Below are 21,737 nucleotides of genomic sequence, written 5' to 3'. Positions count from 1 at the left end.
ACATTATGTCAGGGAAACGTCTTTAAATTCTATTCATGGAAAAATCGTACCATTTGTTGTCTTTTATTTTTTTAAAGAAGTTCAAAAGTTGCGCTTGAACCATTTTGCACGAAAATTTTGGAAACTTGCTTCTACTTATTGCAGCTTGTTACAATACCGAGTTATGATTGGCCAATCGCCTTTATTTAGCTCGTAAATTAGCTATCATAAGTAGAAAATTTTTGCATTTAATTTACACGAAAAATTGTACATAATACATAATGGTTTCACTGGGGGATGCTTTTTGTAATTTCGATCCCTGGGTAAACCTAGTCTATGGGGGGGGGGTGCAATTTTTTTATTAGTCGTCAGTAGGCTATTTATTTACATCCTCACTGTAATATTTTCTAAGCTAGTCATTATCAAAACCGGTCAATATTTAATTTCAATCCATAAACAGTAATTTTAACTGCCTGCAAAATGTATGATTTTGACAAAGCCTAAAGTTTTTTTTTTTTTTTTTTGCTCTCTCTCTCAAGTAGTCAGAAAGGTGCTCTAACCGCAGCTCATCACTTCACAAAGCATGTGTTTGTGAACATCGGTTTGTGAGTCACAGCTGCTGTTCTAGTTTCTGAAGGGTGGAGAAGTGTTCATGCAGTGATTGGTAAATAGCAGCGCTCTATCAGGCCAGTCCAAATGTGAACATCATAAGAGTACACTCAGGGAGTGGTGAGCCTGCGTCATACCTTCAGCTCTCCTTCTCACTCCTAATCTCGTTTTGGCTAAGTAGTTTATTGTCCGTTGACTAAGTGGGAAAATCCAATGGGAAAGGTGCTACTGCAAAGCGGAACTTTTTGATCATACATCGCAGATTGACAGGGAACAGGGAGAGCAGCCGAGGAAAAGTTACAGAAGAATTTCGTGGATATTTTATCTTAGCAAAAAAAAAAAACAGATTTCACCAATATTCCACCGGAACATCATCCCCAGGCTGTCCATCTTCCTTGAGAGAGGAGTGCTTGATGTCTGGGTTTCCGCGGTATGTCTGAGGTCGACACGATCCTTCACTCACGAGACGAGACGAGATGAGACAGCAGGTGCTCGCGCTCAGCGCGCTCGTGTTTCTCTGTGTACCTCAGCCAGTAACTCTACAAACACAAGAAGGTATACAAGTGTTTTAATATCGTTTTAATTATATGTATACTCGTTAAATGCTTTTATGAAACTCTTGCAAATTACTATATAATATTACCCCTTATTACCCCCTGGGTTTAGCTCCTTTCCACTTGTTTAAACTGAATGAATTGTTACATCTAAAAACTAGTTAGTATCTAATCTCTACCTCGGTAGCTGACCAATAGCATAGACTTTTTTTGTGTTTACACTATTTATCTGCAAAAGGAAAGCAGGTATGATTGGTCACACGTTTTAAATCACCTTTTTGCTGCTCATTTAAATAGTCATGTGGTGTGGCAAATGCATTTTTAAAAGCACTGTGTAGACATTAATGCTCAAATAATAAAAGTGCAATATAGTCCTATATGTTTTGCATGAAGTTTAACCCTAACCCACATTCTAATGTCCAAGTGGGTTTAACTTTAGAAAGTCCAACTCACTTGGATTTTCTAGACATCGCCTTTGACCATGACCCTATGTTTTTAAAATCAATTATCCTAAAAGGTGTTTGTTTAGATGAACCATTTTGGGTTCCCTGAATAACCTTTCAGTAAACATTTTTTCCCTACATATTTAATAATAAATAATCTTTTTCCATTTTAAAGTACCTTTGTGCAAAGTAAAGTTTCCATAAACTTTTATTTTAAGAGTGATCAGAGCTTAATTGTATATGAAAATTAGCAAGAGTTTATGAATGATTTGAGAATGCATGTATGAATGGGATGAGGTTGAACATTAATAATGTGGACATGTCTAGCATAATGTGCCTTTACAGTAGGTGTGTACTGAGTAATAATAATAGGAAATGCTTGTTCTTTTAAATTACCCTCAACTATAAACTGTTGCATGGCTGTGAGTCATGTTGACTTGATATATTGACTCTCTTGAAATAATTAAACCAGCTTCTATTTAAACAGCTTCTGACCAAAGGCTATATTTCCCCTCAGTGACTCTTTGCACAGAACATTAGCTTTAAGAACTGATTCCTATGATGGTCAACCCCAATCTCTTATTTTTGCCGCCAATCACATGACGTCACTGAGCTGAACAGAATAAGGTGTGACTACACTGCCATATCATAAACCGCTTTTTAATAACTCCTTTACAACCATGGCTTCAAAGTCCAGCCTATTTTAATTGTGCAAGAGGTTTGATGGGAAGGACTGGATTAAGTAAATAATGTAATCCCCTTTTCCTTCCGGTGGGAGGAAGACTGGGAAGATTTTAAATGGTTGGCATCTGCACTGACCTAAAAAATCTCTCTTGATCGTGCAGTATCAAATATTAAGATCCTGCAGATATTTATATAGACGAAGCCTTTTTATTTTGTAAAGTGAAATGCATCACTTCGTTGAACAGATTTCCAGTTAAAGGAATGACAGAAACTATTCATACTTCCCACTAACCGCCAAATGTAATGGCCTCTGATTCGGAGCAGTCCGTACTTGCAGAAGCTGACGTGAATAGGTGTGGATGTGTGTTCTGGAAGTTGTCTTTTTTTGTCTCGTGTCGGCTCTTATTTCGGTTTGACACTACAGTACTACTTTCATTTCTACTTACTGATCATTGTCTAGTAATCTATCTTTGCTTTTCCTCATGGATTCTTCCATTCACCGTTCTTCTTCTTTTTTCTTGTTCTATCAGTCATACATCAGTTCTACAACAGCTCAATCCCTGCCCTGTTTTAAGCTGTTAATGCTCTTTGAACTATAATCATTGTGCATCTCTGGGTTCTATTGTATGTTCCATAGAGGCCTCTGCTCTATATCTGTGGTGCTGTTGATTTAAGATTACTTGTGTGAATGAATAGGATTAAGTGTGTGTGTATGATATGCATATGCTATCTAGACAATACCTGACATATCAACAAATATTTACAAGTCATGTGGGTGTTCACACCTTTACATGTGCATGTCTGCATAGCCTTTTGTATAAGTGTATTTCTCAGATTTAATTTAATCATATTGGATAGATAATAGGGATGCACTGATTAAAATTCTGGCCAGTAGAATAAGAATTCAGTGTTGTGGCAGGTAAGTATTAAAAACCTCTACTAATTTGTCTTAAAAATAATTTGATCCATGTTGTGATGTTTAATATAATTTATGCATTACAATATTATAATGTACAGTATGAAATATGGATAATGTAATGATAAAAAAAAGAAAGTGGAAAGTCTTAAAAACCGCTCTATATGAAAAAGTGCTCTCTACAAGTAAAATTTCTGCTGTTGTACAGTAAGATCTTTTTTTTTTTTTTTTACCTGGAAGAGATTAAAAAAAAAAAAAAAAAAAGCAGTTCAGGAACCAAACTTTGCAAATTGGCCAAGGCTACCAAAAGGCACATTTCCCTTTTTATATTGAGAGAGAGAGAGAGAGAGAGAGAGAGAGAGAGGGAGAGAAGAAAAGAGTTTAAACCTGAATATATAAACTTAGGCTTTACACATCATGATGTTATGCACTTTTTTTTCTTTTCTTTTTACATCTTGAGGGTTTTCTTTCTTTTTTTTTTTCTTTTTTTACATCTGTGAGATCATGTGTACATCTTTTTAGCCTTTCCAATATCTTGCACACTCTTTTGTAAATTAATTTTGAATTTTGTTGGTAAACATGAATATACATGCCTATTGATGAACCATTGCAGCATGAAAAATTTATCTTTTTTTTAATGTTGCAAGTAAAATGAATGTTTTGTTTGAAAACTTTCCAGAGTGATATTAGTTTTGTTTTGATGCTGTTTTGTTAAAAAATAAACATGTATCTGACCCAGAAATGCAAGAACTGTATAGTATGCAGATTTTTGGAGTGCATTATGTGGATTTAAAATAGCACTTTAAAAATAGCATCTATATTTTAAGAATGTGCAAAAAAGAGAATATAAAATTAAATGTCTAATATTGGTCAGTAAATATCCAATATAAACTGCTACCTATCAAAAGTCACCTTATAGTCCCAATAAATTGTGCATACATTCAAACTCGACTGATGAAACCACTTGAGCCAATATATCATTTGTATTGCAGAAACTAGTAATAAAAGGTCACATTTATAGATATAACACCATTTAAGATGTTTACAAAGTGTGCCTATTGTGAATTTGCCCTTTTATCTAAGACAAACATGCAGAATTTGCATGCAGAATAGTGCAGATGTGTAACAGAGACCCATGTGACAGCACTTCCTGTAAGCTGCACATTTTTATGCATTCCCAGAACACATGGTGCTATAACTCGTCCCCTCCAGCCTCATTCCTGTGACAGGCAGGAGAGTGCATTTGACTGCTGTAGCTGTAAAGTCACTCAGTGGTGTGGTTGTACACATTTTGGGATGCAATAACGTATAGAATGGAGCAGTGTAGAGGACAGCGGCCACCCTTAGTTTATGTCCTTATGTCCCCCTCTCCGGACTTCCCCTCCTCTTGATAGAGAACTACACTCACACTCATCCTATTGTCTGGTTGTATGATCTCAGCCCTGCACGCACACACACACACACACACACACACACACTGAACCACTGTCAATAACAGCTACACATTAACAGAGCCACACATTTATAGCTAAGTGACAACACTGTGCTTTGTTCATTAATAATGCCTCTCTAGATCTCATAGCCAGATTCAGCCTTAGGCCCCAGACATGCAGCTAAGCATTACATTCTGCCAGTCTCGGGAATATACCATTATACCCCTCTCAAAATACACCCACAATGCACACTAGGTTCCCTTGGCTCTCGGGCAGTTTCCAGCTACCATGATTTAACGATTTTTTTGTTCTTCCTGAGTGTTCTTTGCACACAATTAATATTTTATAGCAACGCTATGATGAATGGGTTTATTAAGTGGGAACACACGCAGGAAGACCAGCCAGAACTTGCTGTGTTTGTTTTACAATGTCCTTTTCATGTCTTTTTGTGTTTTTAAAGGAATTTTCCAAGTCAAACTCATGCCCCATTGACATATTTGTGGCTGGCTCATCCCACCTCCAAGGGCTGATATGCAAAATTCATCTCTACAAAGGCAATATGCCAGATTTTGTCAGAACTGAGTTAAGAAATTGGGTCTCTTTATCTATGTTGTGATGGACAGGTTTGACTCAGATTCTGAGAAAACACACTGTAAAAACTTATATAAAATCAATCTAAATTAAATTTAAAAAAGATGTGATGCCATTTTCTCAGGTTAGATTGTTTTGTCTTTTTAGAGTAAAACTTGCTCAACTGTAAATGAAACTCACGTAAGACTTTTACAGCAGAAGTTGTGAATTCAGATGCTTAAACAACAATTTTACTTGTTTTTCAGAATATTTGTATACATTTTGTTATTATTAAAACTTAAAAAACTTTTTTTAACTTTTTTTGGAGGTTTTAAACCTCCAAAATTTTTCTAAAATAATGTTGCCTTCATTTAAAGTTATGAGACTGTTAGGAAAACATTCTTATAACATAAAACTGGTAATGCCTGTTCACACCAAAAGCGATAATTTTAATGATAACTATAATTGAAAATGTTTAATAATCCTTCTAAATCTAATTCTATGAAAATGGTCATGTCTTACAAGACCAGAATCTTAAAACTGTTCAAATCTCTTGCTGGGTAGCCTCAAATGCCACAGTATTAAAAGTATATATATATGATGAACAATCCTCTGTAATGCCTCTCTGCAGATGCACTGCAGTCCTCTCAAGAGTTAAGCTTAAGGGTCACGGAGACCCTTATGTATTTTATTGGTGGGGTGAAGTTGTCATGTCTCTGTGTCACCTCGGGCCAATAACCCTGGATTCCATCTCTGTCTGAAGCTGTTTCCCACTATTTTGGTCTTCTCTTTTTAAGTCTGTTTGGGGACTTTCAGTTGTCTTGTACTACATGCTGACCTGTAGCTTCTTGGCAACCTCTGACCTCGCCTCATTATGTTAATGACCTTGTGTTGTGGCCACTGCAGGAAGTCTTTGTGTGCGCTATGAGTGGACCTCTTGTTTGGAACTGGCCACTTCAAAAACACTATATCTGTGCTTCTTCTGCATCTTGCAAGAACAGTCTAATATATTTGTGCTATTTACAGATGATCGAACAGACAACTCAACTGCTGATCAGTGATTTACAAAAGATTATCAGCCCATGTACTTATATGGGTTATCACAAAGAAGGATTCTGGGCAATTTACTACTTAATATGTCTATCAACAGCATAATTTGATTCGGCTTTTGGTTTGTAAATGGAAAATGCATGTAGAGTAATCAGGGGTTTAAGATAATTAGTGCCCCCTGGCCTACAGCATTACATAGCCCCCCACCCCTAGATATATATATATATATATATATATATATATATATATATATATATATATATATATATATTTTTTTTTTTTTTTTTTTTTTTTTTTTTTTTTTTTTTTTTTTGCTTTATTGATAATTAATTATATCTCATTAGAATTTTGCTTGTTTACTTTTACAGCACTGTTCTGCTTAAAATATGAATAAGTGAATATGCAAATTCACTCTTTGCCAGGCAAAAGGTGGCACTTGTGGAGAATCAGAATTATAGCCTTACATAAGGTAAACACTGTATTATTACAGGCATTATACAAAGGCAATATGAAAATAAAATGCCATCGAAACTTTTCTGGCCGAAACTTGACAAGTTGGCATAAATGTGGGCTATTTGGTGGTTGCTAATTGCATTTTTATATTGAAACATTCCGTTCTCACATTGAATTAATTCAATCATGACATAAAGACATGCACACAGGCTTCTTTACTATTGCATTGTGCATTCCGCTTACAGAATATCGGTGGAACATTCCAACTATATGGTCTAACAAATGACACGTAAACTCAGCATAATTAGGTCTATTCTTTTTTTCCCCAACAGTTTGCATGGGCACCAAGAATACTCTGAGCTCCACAGGCACACCTGAACAACACTACAACAACCTGAAGGAGCGCTACACTGGATGTGAGATCGTCATGGGCAATCTTGAGATCACACACATGGAGAGTGACCTCGACTTCTCCTTTCTCGGAGTAAGATCTTTTTTTATACAGATAAAGTATATTGGTTGATTTGGCCATAAGGTAAAATTCTTATGTTATGCTTCTCTTCCAGAGTATCCGAGAGGTCACAGGCTACATCCTCATTGCTATGAACCATTTCAGCAGGTTGCAGCTGGACCAGCTCAGAGTGATTCGTGGTAGCAGCCTGTATGATAAGGAATGGGCCCTTTCGGTCTTCCATAATTTTGATAGTCACAGTGGCCTGGAAAATCTGGGCCTCAACAACCTCACAGGTGAGATGAAATGTGTTTTAAAAGAATCAAAGAGTAAAAGTGACAGGTGTCACATTGAGTCCAGAAAAATGACACTTCCATGGAACGTGCCACTGCAGAAACAGAAACATAATGCCCTGCTACTCATTGGTTGTGAATAGTGATAGAACAAAAACTCAAATTTAAATGCACTGGAAAAAAATTGCTGATGGATTGAAAAATTTTCATTTAAAAATTGCTAGTAAGTTTCGCAAATAATAACAAAGAAACAACAAGTGACACATTAAACATGTTTTTTTATTTTATTTATTTTTTAGCACAAAGACTGAAGTTGTATTTTCTTTAAACGTAATCCAGTAATCATTTTTACAATGTGGAAGAGATTTTATCACTAGGATCATAAATGCTTCCTCAAATCATTTTTTCTGTGAAACGTTTATGACCCATGTCTTGTAAAGCTACCTTCTCAAAACAAAAGGATGTGACAGTGTGACTTGACATCAGTGACTTGAGGAAATGTGTAGGAGTGTTTAGGAATCTGGCACATTTGTAAAAATTGCCATGCAGACAGCCTCTCAAAAGAGCTTGAGCTTGAAGTGTGTCTGTGTGGTTTGTAGGTCACATCATTCAAACTCAAACTATCGATCTTCAAACTATCAGATGACTTGTTCAGACTCATTTGAGATATTAGAAAAGGTGCACTGAAGGACACTATATGTCTTCTGTGTTAGCTGAGCAGTATCTCACTTATTTGCAGATCTATTGAGACATTTACCAAAACTAGGACAACCCCTCTTTAATTCTCTCTTGACAGTGAACTGAAACTTAAAATAACTCTTTACACTCAATATAGTACAGTTAATTGATAACGCTTTAGACTAACACAAACAGGTGCTTGTTCCCCCTCTAGTGACGAAGGTGAGCATGATTTCACCAAGAACAACATGTTCCCAGATCAATGTCCTTGTTGATCCTGGAACAACATTCCAATTAACCAATCAGAATTGAGATATGATTTTTGTTTTAGGCTTACAATCAGGGTTAGGTGCTTCTACACCCTTGATAATCCGCTATCATATCCTACTGATATGGGTAGGGTTAGATTTAGGGGTAGGGATAGGGATTGGGTTAAGTTTACATTTTTGGACAATAATATTGATCCAGGATCATCACAAGATGTTGATCCAGGAACATGTCTTACTTGGCAAAATCAAGGCAACCAGTGACGAACTGCTTCTACTTGGAGAGCGCCGAGCCACTGTGTGTATATGTGCCGCCATCTTCTATACATCACATGTTCTGCCTTAAATTAATCAGACGTTCTTCGTTGTATACACAGAGATCTTGGCAGGAGGAGTACAGATTATCCAAAACAGGAATCTCAGTTATTCTCCATGGATCAACTGGCGGGACATTGTCAGAGACAGTAATGCTCACATCCAGATCCAGAACAATGGAAGAAGAGGTTTGTACATTCACACCTTGATTAGGTGGTTATTGATTGAGAGCGTGAGATAGGTGAGTGTCATAAAAGAATCATAAAGGTAAAAAAAGTTTTTAAAAAAATTGTGAGGAATAGTCACTTGAATATATGTTAAAGAACCACTGGTATTACTTGCTAATGATGTCAATGTTTTGAAACAAAAGCACAAAATGAGATAAAATTAGACAGTACGGGGTCAGAAACAAATGAGGGTCTGGTAGTGATGACAAAATGTTCATTTTCTGGGAGAACTATCCCTGTAATGTCAGTTATTTAGATCAATCACCTCTCTGTTTTTCATAGGATCCTGTGATTCCTCGTGCGGAGAGTTCTGCTGGGGTCCACGAAGAGATCAGTGCCAGAAATGTGAGTAACTGAGATTCAGCTTTCAGTTTCTTTCACAATTGTCTAATTTCTTTTTCAAAAATCCCAAATTTGTGAATTATAGTGTATTTTGTGTGATACTTTGCAGTTTGTATTATTCAATAAATGTCCTACTGTTATACAAAACTATACTAAGGTACTGTGTCTGTGTGTATTTCAGTAACAAAAACAGTGTGTGCGCCACAGTGTCATGGCCACTGTTTCGGGACCAACCCTAATGAGTGCTGCCACACAGAGTGTGCTGGAGGCTGCATTGGACCAAGAGACACAGACTGCTTTGTGAGTACTAGCACTATTGCCATTATACCCTTATTGCTCAAGATCTGCCACATCTATTGAGAGAGACGAATACAATGAAAACAAAACAAATCATCATAACAAGGCTTTTGATTCTGATATTCTCCCAACAGGCCTGTCGACATGTCAATCACTCAGATGCCTGTGTCCCTCACTGCCCTTGGCCTCTGGTGTATAACCGACATACCTTTCAGCTGGAGCCCAACTCTGAAGCCATGTATCAGTACGGTTCCATCTGTGTACCCAAATGTCCCGGTAAGTTACGACCCATTATACTCAGTTTACCACAGAAGAGAGATTTACTAAAGCACGAGCCAGAAAATAAATAAGCAGTTTCAGGCTTGGCAGATAAAGGATTGTAATTTAAAGAAATGACGTATCATTTAGTTAATGATTGTAAATGAACTGTAAACGAACTCTGGGAGCATTGAGAAATAGATTTAGATGATATGGCTCATTGACAGTGCATCAGAACTGCATTGATGCATCCATGGAAGACCATGAACAACATAGTCAACATGACAGAAGTTTAAACGAATGGCAGATTTGAATGGTGCTACACCACTCCCCTCACTGTGTTGTACTTTTAGATTAAATTTGTGGCTGGAGAGTCTGGAATTAACACTTGCCAAACACCACCTGCGTTGGCGTTGGAGTAAATAAAACACAGGAAAGATTGCTGGTGCCATTTTTAGGAATCGCAGCATAATACATGGTTTTAAACCACAATGGATGATTGCTAGTCTTGAGCAAGATCAAGAGATACCAGAAGTATACTAAAGAAAATTGACTTTACCTTTCTATTAAAAGCATATTCAGAAAGTCACAGCGACTAGCCTGCAAAGCCCCGTCACCCAACCTTCCTTTTCAAAATGTCTCAAAAAACATATTGTTATAATTAAAAAAAAGTGTATTTATAGAAATGTTGTGTAGATGTGCGTATTTCTTAAGATATTTGAATAGAAATGATGCAAAATACACTTTCATGGCAGGTGGCTCTTCTTTGAGAACTGCGTTTGTATATGATGCTGTAAAAATGGTAGTTTAGAAAGCACATTAATGAAAAAAGAGAATCTCATAGTTCTTAAGATGCATAATGAAGAGTGCGATTTGAAGAATGGATGCCTTTGTCTTTGTATTTTTGTTCAGGACACTTTATTGTGGATGGCAGTGCATGTGTGAGCAGTTGCCCTCCTGGTAAAAAAGAAAAAAAGAAGAATGGCATGAAGCAGTGTGAACTTTGCATTGGCCTGTGCCCCAAAGGTAAAGTGTCCATCTAACCATTATTTCATTTTCTAGACCGCAGCCGCTGAATGCAGTGTATGTGTATGAGTCTTGAATAAGAGACAATTAGTTTGGTGTCATGTGGTCCCTCAGCTTTTTCTCTTTCTCTGTGTAGTATGTGAGGGAACGGGAGCAAGTCATAGACAGACAGTGGACTCCAGTAACATAGACAGCTTTATCAACTGTACCAAAATCCAAGGAAGTCTACATTTTCTGATCATAGGTATCAAAGGGTAAGACACGCATATAAACACTCTTTAATAAGCTCTCTCAGACTTGAACAACACTGTGTTATAAACAGCAAGTGCCAGATTCCAGACCTTGTAATGTCACTGAAATGTATCTGGCTTAGGATTTTTCACTCTCTTTAACAGCATTTCACATATTATTAACTGATGAATATACAGAGCTGATTGATGAGCGGCCACATGGAGTCCATTACTGAAATTGTTGATGCTAATATCCACATTGTTCTTATTCTGCAGAGACGTCTATCATAACATACCACCTCTGGAGCCTGAAAAACTCCAAGTGTTTAACACTGTCAGAGAAATTACTGGTATGCTTATTATTTTAGGCTTAATGATTGCTCCCTGTTGATGTTCTTGTTGCTGTAGTTTTTGTTACGTCATTCTGCGTCACGTTGTAACTTAGTGGTGTGTGTGTGTGTGTGTGTGTGTGTGATTCATAGGAATTTTGAACATTCAGTCTTGGCCCGATGAACTCAGCGATCTGTCTGTTTTCTCCAGTCTCACTACCATTCAGGGAAGATCTCTACACAAGTAAGACTGATAGTGTGTAGGAGTATGTGCTTTATATCTGTTCGCAGCGACCAAAATTACATTTCTGCCACACATGCAAATTCACATGGGTGAATTATTATGAATATTTCTAACTGGCCATGAAAATGTAAATGCTGCAGTACTGTTATTCCAAAAAAGATGTTCTTTTTTTACTTCTATTGTTCAAAATAGATTAATGCAACTTTCGGGGTTCAGATTTTTTTACTTTATTTGAAAGAAATGTCTTATGCTCACCAAGACTGCATATTTGATATACTGTGAAATATATTTATATTATGCTTTTATTTAAAACATTTTTTTTAAATAAAAAAGCTGTATCTTCACCATCATTACTCCAGTCTTAAGTGTCACATGATCCTACAGAAATCATTGTAAAATGCTTATTTGGTGCTCAAGAAACATTTTTTATTATTATTTATATTTATTTTTTTTCTGGAAAAATTCATGTGTTTCAAAGATATTTTTGATTAAAAGTTCAAAAAATTTGAATTTATTTTAAATAGAAATCTTATAAATCTAGAAACATTATGTGTCTTTACTGTCACTTGATCAATTTAATACATCCTTGATGACTAAAACTATTAATTTCTTTAAAAAAAAAAATTCTGATCACAAACTTTTAAACAAGAATGTATATATCGGACAATATTTACTAATTGTTTACACTAATTTTACAACCATCTAATGCTCACATAAAGTAACACTTTCTCAAAATCAAAACGTAAATCAGTCTTAATTATTTCGTAATTAAAAAATAATTATACATTTTTCATAATGTAAATTCTAATATTGATACCACAATTTACTCAAGATTTTACTTAAGATTGATTTTAGTTTTTAGTATTTTAGTGTTTATCTATTTGTTTAGACTAAATGGTATAGAATTTTTCATTCATCAGTTGTCACATTAATTTTGGACCCTGTGTGTGTGTGTGTGTGTGTGTGTGTGTGTGTGTGTGTGTGTGTGTGTGTGTGTGTGTGTGTGTGTGTGTGTGCATGTGCAGCTCATCAGTCATTATTTTGTGTGTCATATCCCAGTCACATCCCATGTTCATTTAATCTTTAATGTGTTTGTCTCTCCAGTGTTTTTAATCCCTCAGTGTTTAACATTTGTGCATCTCACCATTGTTTTTGTTTTTGTGTTCCCTGTGAAAATATGTCACTCCCCTCATTCTCCACATGTGCTTATGTCTGTCCCGCAGCCCCAAGAGGTATGTACTCCCTGAAACCTGCAAAACTAACTGTCTGAAAACCTGTATTTCTGTACAGCTCTCTCTCTCTCTCTCTCTCTCAATCACATGCACAAATATAGTCTTTTTCCTGCTGTGGGTTCCAAGTAATGACAACAATATTCCTGATGGATTATGAAAAATTTCCGTTAAGGATAAGTGGTGCATGTTGGAGCAAATATTCAGGGTCATAGGCGGTTCATCTACTTATATGATCTGGCATGGGTGCTTATATTTAAGTTCTTAAGGGAAATCACTGTGGATCTGTCCCCTTCTTCAATCATTCTCTGTTTTTTGCTCCAATTTCTCATTCATTTCATCCTCTCCATTAGGCCCTTCTCTTTGTTGGTGATGAAGATTCCCTCCCTCGTGTCTCTGGGTCTGCGTTCCTTGCATGAGATCAGCGATGGCAGTGTGTACATCTCTCAAAATAAAAACCTGTGTTACCATCACACCGTCGACTGGAGCCAGATCGTCACCGGTAACCGCGAAAATGACATCAAGGACAACAAACCCCAGGTCAAGTGTGGTAAGTTAAGTTTCCCCCTAACAGGAGAATGCATACTACTTGTTTCACATATGTATGCTATTATTTTGTCGTCCATCGTTATCTTGTACACAAACAATATTTAGCTTTGCATGTCGGTGTTCATGTAAACAGAGGAAGAGGGCCATGTGTGTGACCCACTGTGCTCGGCAGCAGGATGTTGGGGCCCGGGACCTGAGCAGTGTTTGTCGTGCAGGAACCACAGTCGGCATGGCACCTGTGTATCCCACTGCAACCTCTACTCTGGGTCAGTGTGTTTTGTAGATTTACTAAAAGTTGATTGAAAGTTGGGTCAGTGTCTGAAGGACTCTGTGTGTCCACAGAGAGCCACGGGAGTTTGCAGCACCGAACGGAGAGTGCCTTGCTTGTCACCCTGAGTGTTTACCCAAAAATGGGAAACAAACATGCCAAGGAAAAGTATGCAACACTTTTACTTCGCTCTTTCATTTTGTCCACAGGGCCCATTTTATTGTCATCGTCATTGTTATTTTCATTCATTTAAATAAAACTGAAAGAATATATTTTTATTTCAATAAAAAATTATCAATAAATATTTATAATATAAATACATTATTTCAGAAAATATTTTTCTCATCTTTTAAATTGAATTTAATTGAATTTAATTTTGACTGATTATTTTTGTGTGATTCTCAAGTCATTTGGGGCCCCATTGCTTTCTCCCTCTGTCATAATTTTTATTTCTTTATAGATAGTAGTTATGTATCTGTCTGTAAATCCGTTTTAGGCATGAAGCAACTCTTTTAAAAACTTGAAAGGTCAGATAAAAGTTTCTGTTCCTATGCGCAAGCCATATCTTAGCTTTTGTAGTCTATAAAATAACAGTCTGCGCATCCTCTTTTAATTAGATTTTACCCTGCTTGGAGGAAAATAGCTCCGATTTAGTTTTTACCAGTGCCTATTTGACACATTTCTAATCAACCTCTCACATCTTTCTTACTGTGTATGAGAGTGCTAGAGGGTGTTATGATAATGATATGAACAAATCTATTTTACGGTAAAAAAAATCCAACCCACTCACTCTCTGTGTAATGTCTGCATGTTCTCTTGATTCCAGTAACCTGCCAGACAGGCTTTGCTTGCTCTTTGCTTCAGAATAATTCAACGTGCAATACATCACTTTTAACAGTGACTTAATAAAAGAAATTCATGCAAACTGTTTGTCTTAGCGCGGGTGCTTAGTGACCAGAATATTTGTTCTAGTAATAAATAACTTATATAAGTTTGTCTTCTTTCTTTTTTTGTGCATCAGGGTGCTGATCAGTGTGCAGCATGTTCAAACCTGATGGATGGCCCTCACTGCGTTTCTACTTGTCCTAATGGAGTGAACGGGGAAAAGGGTCAGACCATATTTAAATATCCAAATGCAGAAGGTCACTGTAAGCCCTGTCACCTCAACTGCTCAAGAGGGTAAGTCCCGCTAAAACTAAACTAATGTGTCTAAACAGATGTCAGTTCCAACTGATCATTCTAATGGTTACCTGAGAATGCTGTGGACAAAATCCAAAATTAATTTGTGGTGATTTTGTCCCATCACTAGATGCACAGGCCCTGCACTCACAAACTGTATAGAGGTCGACAGACTTGTGAACAGGTTAGTAGCGCCCTCTTCTGATTACAATTAGAAAGTACGAACGTTGTAAGATATAAATATTAATTATGCTTTCCTTAACCAAACACCTTCCAAATAGTTCCCAGATCGCAGGTATAGCGGTTGCTGTGTTAGCTGCTATCATTGTGCTCCTGGCACTGTTTGTGCTTGGTATGCTGTATCACAGAGGCCTGGCCATCCGCCGCAAAAGAGCACTAAGAAGGTACCTGGAGAGTGGGGAGGTGAGCCAATTTATCCACTTAAGTACAGTGCTTTTAACTTAACCTATATGAAAGTAAAAATAAGGTTCCATGCATTTTTAAAATACAGTGATTTATCTTTACAATCTATATAATAGGTAAGACCTTTAAAAATTAATTCATGCTTTTATAACATTTTACAATAAGGTTTCATTTTTTAACTTTAGTTAACCACATTGGTAAACACAAATTAAAGATTATTAATAGTTCTACAGCATTTATTAATCTTAGTAAATGTTCATCAAAATTTGTATCTTTTACATTAGTTAACTTCCTCTGAACTAAGATGAACGTTTATACATTTTCATTAACAAAGCTTAATAAATGCTATAAAAATGCATTGTTCATTGTTAGAGCTTATTAGTTAATACATTAATTAGTGTTGAAAATTAGAATTTGTTGTAAATATAACCTTACTTTTATTAAGAAGAACATATTAAATTGATTGAAAAAGGGTCTGTAAAGTAATAGTAAACAGGAATAAAATGAGTAAAAAGGAATTGAAAAAGGAAATGTTTTCATAAAAATATTATCAAACTGTTTTCAGCATTGAGCATGAAAAGAAATGTTTCTTGTACAACAAATCAGCATATCAGAATGATTTCTAAAAAGATCATGTGACACTTTTGCCATCAAAAAGAAATACATTTTATTTAAAAAATATATTCAAAAAGAAAACATTTCTTTAAAGTTGTAAACATATTTCACAATATAACTGTTTGTATTGTATTTTTAATCAAATAAATGCAGCCTTGGTGAGGATAAGAGATTTATTTTTGAAAATTTCAAAAACAAATCTTAAAAGCTCCAAACATGTGTACATATACAGTAGCAATACTTGTCTAGTGATACAGCATTAATATTTTATTGTATTAATACTGAGTAACTGAGCAAATATTTCCTCCAGAATGTATTTGTGATATTCAGATATTTTTAACTGCCATAGTTTCCAAAAACTGATGATGGCCACTGTACGTCCTTGGTTATCTATATTATATTATGTAAATTTCCTCCTGTCTCCGCACAGAGCATGGAGCCGCTGGATCCAGGAGAGAAGGGGACAAAAGTGCATGCTCGCATCCTAAAACCACAAGAGCTGCGAAAGTGCAAACTTCTGGGCCATGGAGTCTTTGGCACAGTGAATAAGGTTGCAATGACTCACACATTCTTTGCCTTTGCACAATTCAATCTAGAACTGAGTGACCTGTTCTCTGAACTGTGATTTAAGCTGAAGTGATTTTATCTTCAGGGCTTTTGGATTCCTGAAGGAGACACTGTAAAAATCCCTGTGGCTATAAAGACCATCCAAGACCGCAGTGGCCGGCAGACCTTCACAGAGATTACTGATGTGAGACACTAGCTTGCAATAATGTACACTCATACATGCGTTGCTTCACACCTTCATAGTGATTTTTCACCTGTCTGCAGCACATGCTTGCGATGGGAAGCCTGGATCACCCGTATATAGTGCGTCACCTTGGGATCTGTCTGGGGACGAGTATGCAACTGGTCACCCAGCTCAGTCCTCACGGATCCCTGCTGCAACACCTCCGCCAACACAAAGACAGTCTGGATCCTCAGCGTCTGCTCAACTGGTGTGTGCAGATCGCAAAGGTGAGCTGACTGAGATGAGAAATAGTATGTAACACAAAACGTATGCATAATGTTTATACACAACATCTGTATCTATATGTATCTTTAGGGAATGTATTATCTTGAGGAGCACTGCATAGCCCATAGGAACCTCGCTGCACGCAATGTGCTGCTCAAGAGTGAATACATAGTACAGATCTCAGACTTTGGGGTGGTAGACCTGCTGTATCCAGATGATAAGAAATATGTGTACAGTGAACACAAGGTAATTTACAGATTCAACTTCTGAAATAAGATATATACACTACTGCATTTATGTATTTAAAAACAGTAAAATAGTAATACTGTAACATTGTTATAATTTATATCATTTTTTTTTTTACTTTTTTAATTTTAATATATATTTTAAAAAACTGTTTTCAAAGGAACAGCATTTATTTGAAAATAAAATATTTTTGTAACACTGTAAGAGTCGTTTCTGTCAATTTAATGCATTCTTGCATAAAGTATTAAAAAGCCTTTCAACAATAGTGTATAGTAATTAATATAAAATATTTATATAAAATGTGTTTGTGTGTATGTGTGTTCTCACACTAGCTAGTGAAGGGGGTGATCATTTGCTATTTTTATGAGTGTAATAAAAAAAATTATATTTTAAGTTTAATAAAAAAGCATCATTTGTTGAAGTTGCTGATGTTTAAAGATGGTCTCTTTTTCAGATGCCAATCAAATGGATGGCATTAGAGAGTATCCTCTTCAGAAGATACACTCATCAGAGTGACGTGTGGAGCTACGGTGAGTCTCAGTGCTGTTGAATATCAAGTGTTTGATTTTGTTTAGTTGTTTGAAGTTCTTCTTATTTGTTTTAGGGGTGACTGTATGGGAAATGATGTCATATGGAGCCGAGCCATATGCATCCATGCATCCTCATGATGTGCCAGGTCTGTTGGAGAAAGGAGAGCGACTGGCTCAACCACAAATCTGCACCATAGACGTCTACATGGTCATGGTCAAGTGTAAGGCAAATGCTTGACACTTTTGGAAAACATTTCATTTTATAAATCTTTATGAGCACATTTTTAACTAGGGATGTAAATTGTAAATTTAAATTGTAATAATGTTTTACAATTTGGTTTTGATTAAATAAATCCAGACTTGATGAGCAGACCTTTTTTGAAAACTTTAAAAATAGTAATCTGTGCTACGTTTTGAGCTGTATAAGTAAAACTATGTAAAATGAAAAGGTTAGGAATCATATTTGTTTCAAGTGCTTTTTATTGGGGGTGGGGGGCTTCCAATTGTTCTAGATCTGGCCCTGATATCGTACATCCTTATTTTTAACCCCTCTATCCTCAGGCTGGATGATTGATGAGAATGTAAGGCCTACATTTAAAGAGCTCGCCAGTGAATTTACGAGAATGGCCAGGGATCCACCTCGATACCTTGTGGTGAAAGTAAGCAATAAAGATTTTATTTGAAAATTTTCACTAGAAAGCAGGTTTGTGATTGCTTTTAACGTTGATTTCTGTGTCATAATGTAGCCTCTTCAGAATTGCTCTGGTGCAGATGAAAGCCACCAACGATATGTTAGAGGTAATTTAGAGGTAAACTTGGAGGAGGAGGATGATGATGATGAGGTATTGCAGGATGGGTTTGCTACTCCTCCCCTCCAGCTGTCACCAACTAGAAGTCATTCACGCCTCCGAATGACCTCCTACAGGGTGAGCTGTCTGCAAGACACTTCAACAAACATTTCTTTCATGTTTACCCTACCGTTTACACTAGCTTTAGGTTCAGTCAGATTTCTTTTTTTATGTTTTTTAAAAAAAAGTATCTTATGCTCATCAAGGCTGAATTGATTTGATGCCATAAAAAAACACAGTAAAACAATAATATAGTGAAATATTATTACAATTTAAAATATATTTTCTATTTCACTTTATTTTCTATTAAATGTAATGTATTCCTGTGATACAAAACTGAATTATTCCAGGTTTCCATCTCAGACGATCCTTCAGAAATTGTTCTTACATACTGATTTTTTTTTTTTTTTTCTTCAGAATTCTTTGATGACTAGCAACTTTTAATTGAAGTGATTTTTCTCTCTCTTTTCAGGGCACCACAGAACACACAACACTGATAGGCTATCTCCCCATGACCCCAGGGGACGACCCTAGACAGGTCAGGTCTTTCCTATCATCTTATCATGTTGACTTGACTACAGCTACAGTATATATAACTTCAGGCTTTCAGCTCAAATTAACTTTTTATTATATCACAGTATGAACATGCATTAAATCAGGGGTTTTCAAACTTTCTGGTGCTAAGGACCCCCATATATAATCCTCTTGCCAGAAACCCCTTTCATAAAATCTAAAATCAGCTATATATTTTAATGCTTAAAGACTCATTTATACTGTGTAAGGGCAAGTAACATTAAATAATATGCTTTTTTATTACTTATATTATGTTACTATGGGAAAATATCAAGTAATATGATTTAAATTTTGTGAAACATTGGTATTAAAGTGTAATATTGTACCTTTTCTGACAGTTAACTGTGACAGATCTAAATATATATATATATATTAGAAGACAGAATGTGAAGTAATCTGTTTGTATTGTTCCCACACAGATGAGAGCCCAGAGGAGGAAGATGGGCTCAATGAGGACAGAGTCAGAGCGCTCAGAGGGCAGGGGGACCATGGTGGACATTGAACTTAGTTCTCAAACAGGTAGTCTGCACAGAGGTCGCAGTCGTAAGGACAGCGCCTACATGTCCAACGGCGTGTCTGTGGCCTCAGATCCGTTTTCCTCAGGTCTGGAAGGTGTAGACGAGGACCATTATGGATATGTGTTGCCCACAGAGAAAGGTAAACCAATATTGCTCTCGCAGTTTATGTTTAGAGATTATTGAGACTCAGCTGCATGCCATTTTTATGAGACATATCTTCTCATTTAGCTTCCAGAAGCACTGTTCCTTATGGAAGGACATCCAGAAACTCCAAGAGTGCTCTCCCGCCACCGAAAACAGAAATACAAGAGTATGAGCTAATGAACAAACGGCCCCTTCAGCTTTCTACTTCACCCACAGACAGCACTGCACTGAGCTGCCCATCCACCCCTGCTTCTCCTCACACATGCAGCATTTTACCACAGAAGAGAGACACTGACTCAACACAAACCGAACAGTCAGATAAGGGCGCTAGTCCGTCTGAAGTAGACAGCGTGGAGTCTGCTGCTGCGGCTGCTGCTGCTGCTTGTGAAGGAACAGTAATATGTACTGATGAGACCCAGTCAGAGAGCATCCCTGCAGAGGAAGAGCCACCACAAGACCTGATGGTTGAGTATGAATACATGGATATACGTAAAGACATACATCAGCGAAACAGTCCCGCGAGCAGTCCAGATGAGGTGGAGAGTGACGGCCGAGAAGAGATTTACCAAAATGTAAGCGCAAGACATAGGCCTAAAGAGAATGAGGATTCTGATCTTACTACACGGCGCAGTGAATATGTGGACATGGAGGCATCTGGGATAACTGACTCTGAGGACAGAGATCAGGCTGATTATCAGAACTTTCCGGTAAAGGGAAGCCCCGTTGTGGGAGAGGAGCCACAAACGACTGGTCTCCGATCCTACATAAAAGTGTGCGCTGGAGTGGAGGTGCAAAACACTTCATTTGACAACCCAGACTACTGGCACAGCAGACTCTTCCACAAGCAGGATGCCGTTTGCACATGATTATTGACTTCAACTGACTATCATAAACAGTCTGATGGATCAGCGGTGCAAACAGAATGAACTGACAAACTCAGCAAGTTTCTAAGGACTTATATCTAACATGTGTTTAGTATATGAACATATACATTTATGTTAAAGTGTCACCAAAAATTATATTTTATTATAGTATAAAATCACTTGTCTTGTTGAAGATTGGCCTACCTCCAATTGTTTGTTCAACACCTGTGGTTTCGTATAGATTTATGTTTGATTTTTAAGACGATTATCTTTGTGTACTCAATGAGGAACAAGCCTTTTTGGACCCCCTCCCCAAAAAAAATGTTTAATAGATTTTTCTCTATCAGTAAAAGTAATCTTTCAAGTTTATTGTCTCCCATACATAATTGTTATTAGTATGGGAAAATATTTAGCTACTTAGCTGCCACCAGCATTTTGTCAAACTAGAGTAGGACATTAAATAAAAAAAATATTTTGATAAAAAATTTGAAAATTACACTTACATGTAATTAGATATAAATAATGATATATATATATGTGTGTGTGTGTGTGTGTGTGTGTGTATTTTTACGACAACAGAAGCATTTTAATGGCTTATTACAAATAATAATATGTGTTTGAAAGAATTTGGTGGTGTAAATGACAGTTGTGGAAACTACATTTTGAGAATAAAATGTACTAATAAGGCTCCTAGAATGTTAATGAAGGTTGTAATCAGACATTAAAGGCACAAAGGTGTGCAAACGAGACAAATGAATGCTTTGCAAGTCAGAAATATAAACATTGAACAGATTAAGTCTATGAGACAGGTTGTTTCATATTTTATCCATTTACAGGTAAATAGTTAGAAAATAATGGCTTAAAACCTAATTTAGAATGTGGTTTAACTGAAAAAAAAATGTTTTGTTTTTAATGTTTTACATTTTATGTGCTTACCAGGTTTTATTAATTATAAAATAGCCTGTCACTCATAACACAACTCAATCTTCACATGTTGTCATCTTCAGTTTCATGAGTATTAACGGCAACATTGGTTAATTGAATTAGAACCAATCATGATTTACTTTAACCATGAAGCACAATAACCTCA

At 36.4% G+C, this 21,737-nt stretch overlaps 1 protein-coding gene across 2 annotated transcripts; it reads left to right on the top strand.

The window, feature by feature from the left end:
* The first annotated feature begins 613 nt into the window (after positions 1-613).
* Positions 614-21,334, top strand: LOC113065449 (receptor tyrosine-protein kinase erbB-3-like). 2 transcript variants are annotated; one of them, XM_026236690.1, is made up of 29 exons: positions 614-1,143; positions 7,024-7,175; positions 7,258-7,438; positions 8,757-8,882; positions 9,204-9,266; positions 9,445-9,563; positions 9,695-9,836; positions 10,731-10,844; positions 10,981-11,098; positions 11,351-11,424; positions 11,557-11,647; positions 12,871-12,879; positions 13,230-13,426; positions 13,559-13,691; positions 13,768-13,861; positions 14,715-14,872; positions 15,003-15,056; positions 15,154-15,295; positions 16,341-16,460; positions 16,563-16,661; positions 16,742-16,927; positions 17,016-17,171; positions 17,626-17,701; positions 17,776-17,922; positions 18,263-18,360; positions 18,448-18,627; positions 19,022-19,087; positions 19,542-19,779; positions 19,869-21,334. In XM_026236690.1, the coding sequence occupies exons 1-29, from the start codon at positions 1,065-1,067 to the stop codon at positions 20,648-20,650; spliced, it is 4,194 nt and encodes a 1,397-aa protein (XP_026092475.1). In that variant the 5' UTR covers positions 614-1,064; the 3' UTR covers positions 20,651-21,334. The 2 variants fall into 2 exon arrangements, with proteins under 2 accessions (XP_026092475.1, XP_026092476.1); XM_026236691.1 differs by lacking the exon at positions 12,871-12,879.
* Positions 21,335-21,737: the final 403 nt, after the last annotated feature.

This window comes from Carassius auratus, chromosome 48 (assembly GCF_003368295.1).
Source record: "Carassius auratus strain Wakin chromosome 48, ASM336829v1, whole genome shotgun sequence".
NCBI lineage: Eukaryota > Metazoa > Chordata > Actinopteri > Cypriniformes > Cyprinidae > Carassius > Carassius auratus.
The sequence above is the reverse complement of the archived record's forward strand: the minus strand, read 5'-3'. Positions and strand labels throughout refer to the sequence as shown.

Bases quoted from the DNA above. Each gene is read 5' to 3' on its own strand.
- LOC113065449 (XM_026236690.1), top strand. From the start codon at position 1,065: ATGAGACAGCAGGTGCTCGCGCTCAGCGCGCTCGTGTTTCTCTGTGTA. The intron at 9,837-10,730 runs GTAAGTTACGAC...ATTTTTGTTCAG, and splicing joins CTGTGTACCCAAATGTCCCG to GACACTTTATTGTGGATGGC. The intron at 13,427-13,558 runs GTAAGTTAAGTT...TCATGTAAACAG, and splicing joins CAAACCCCAGGTCAAGTGTG to AGGAAGAGGGCCATGTGTGT.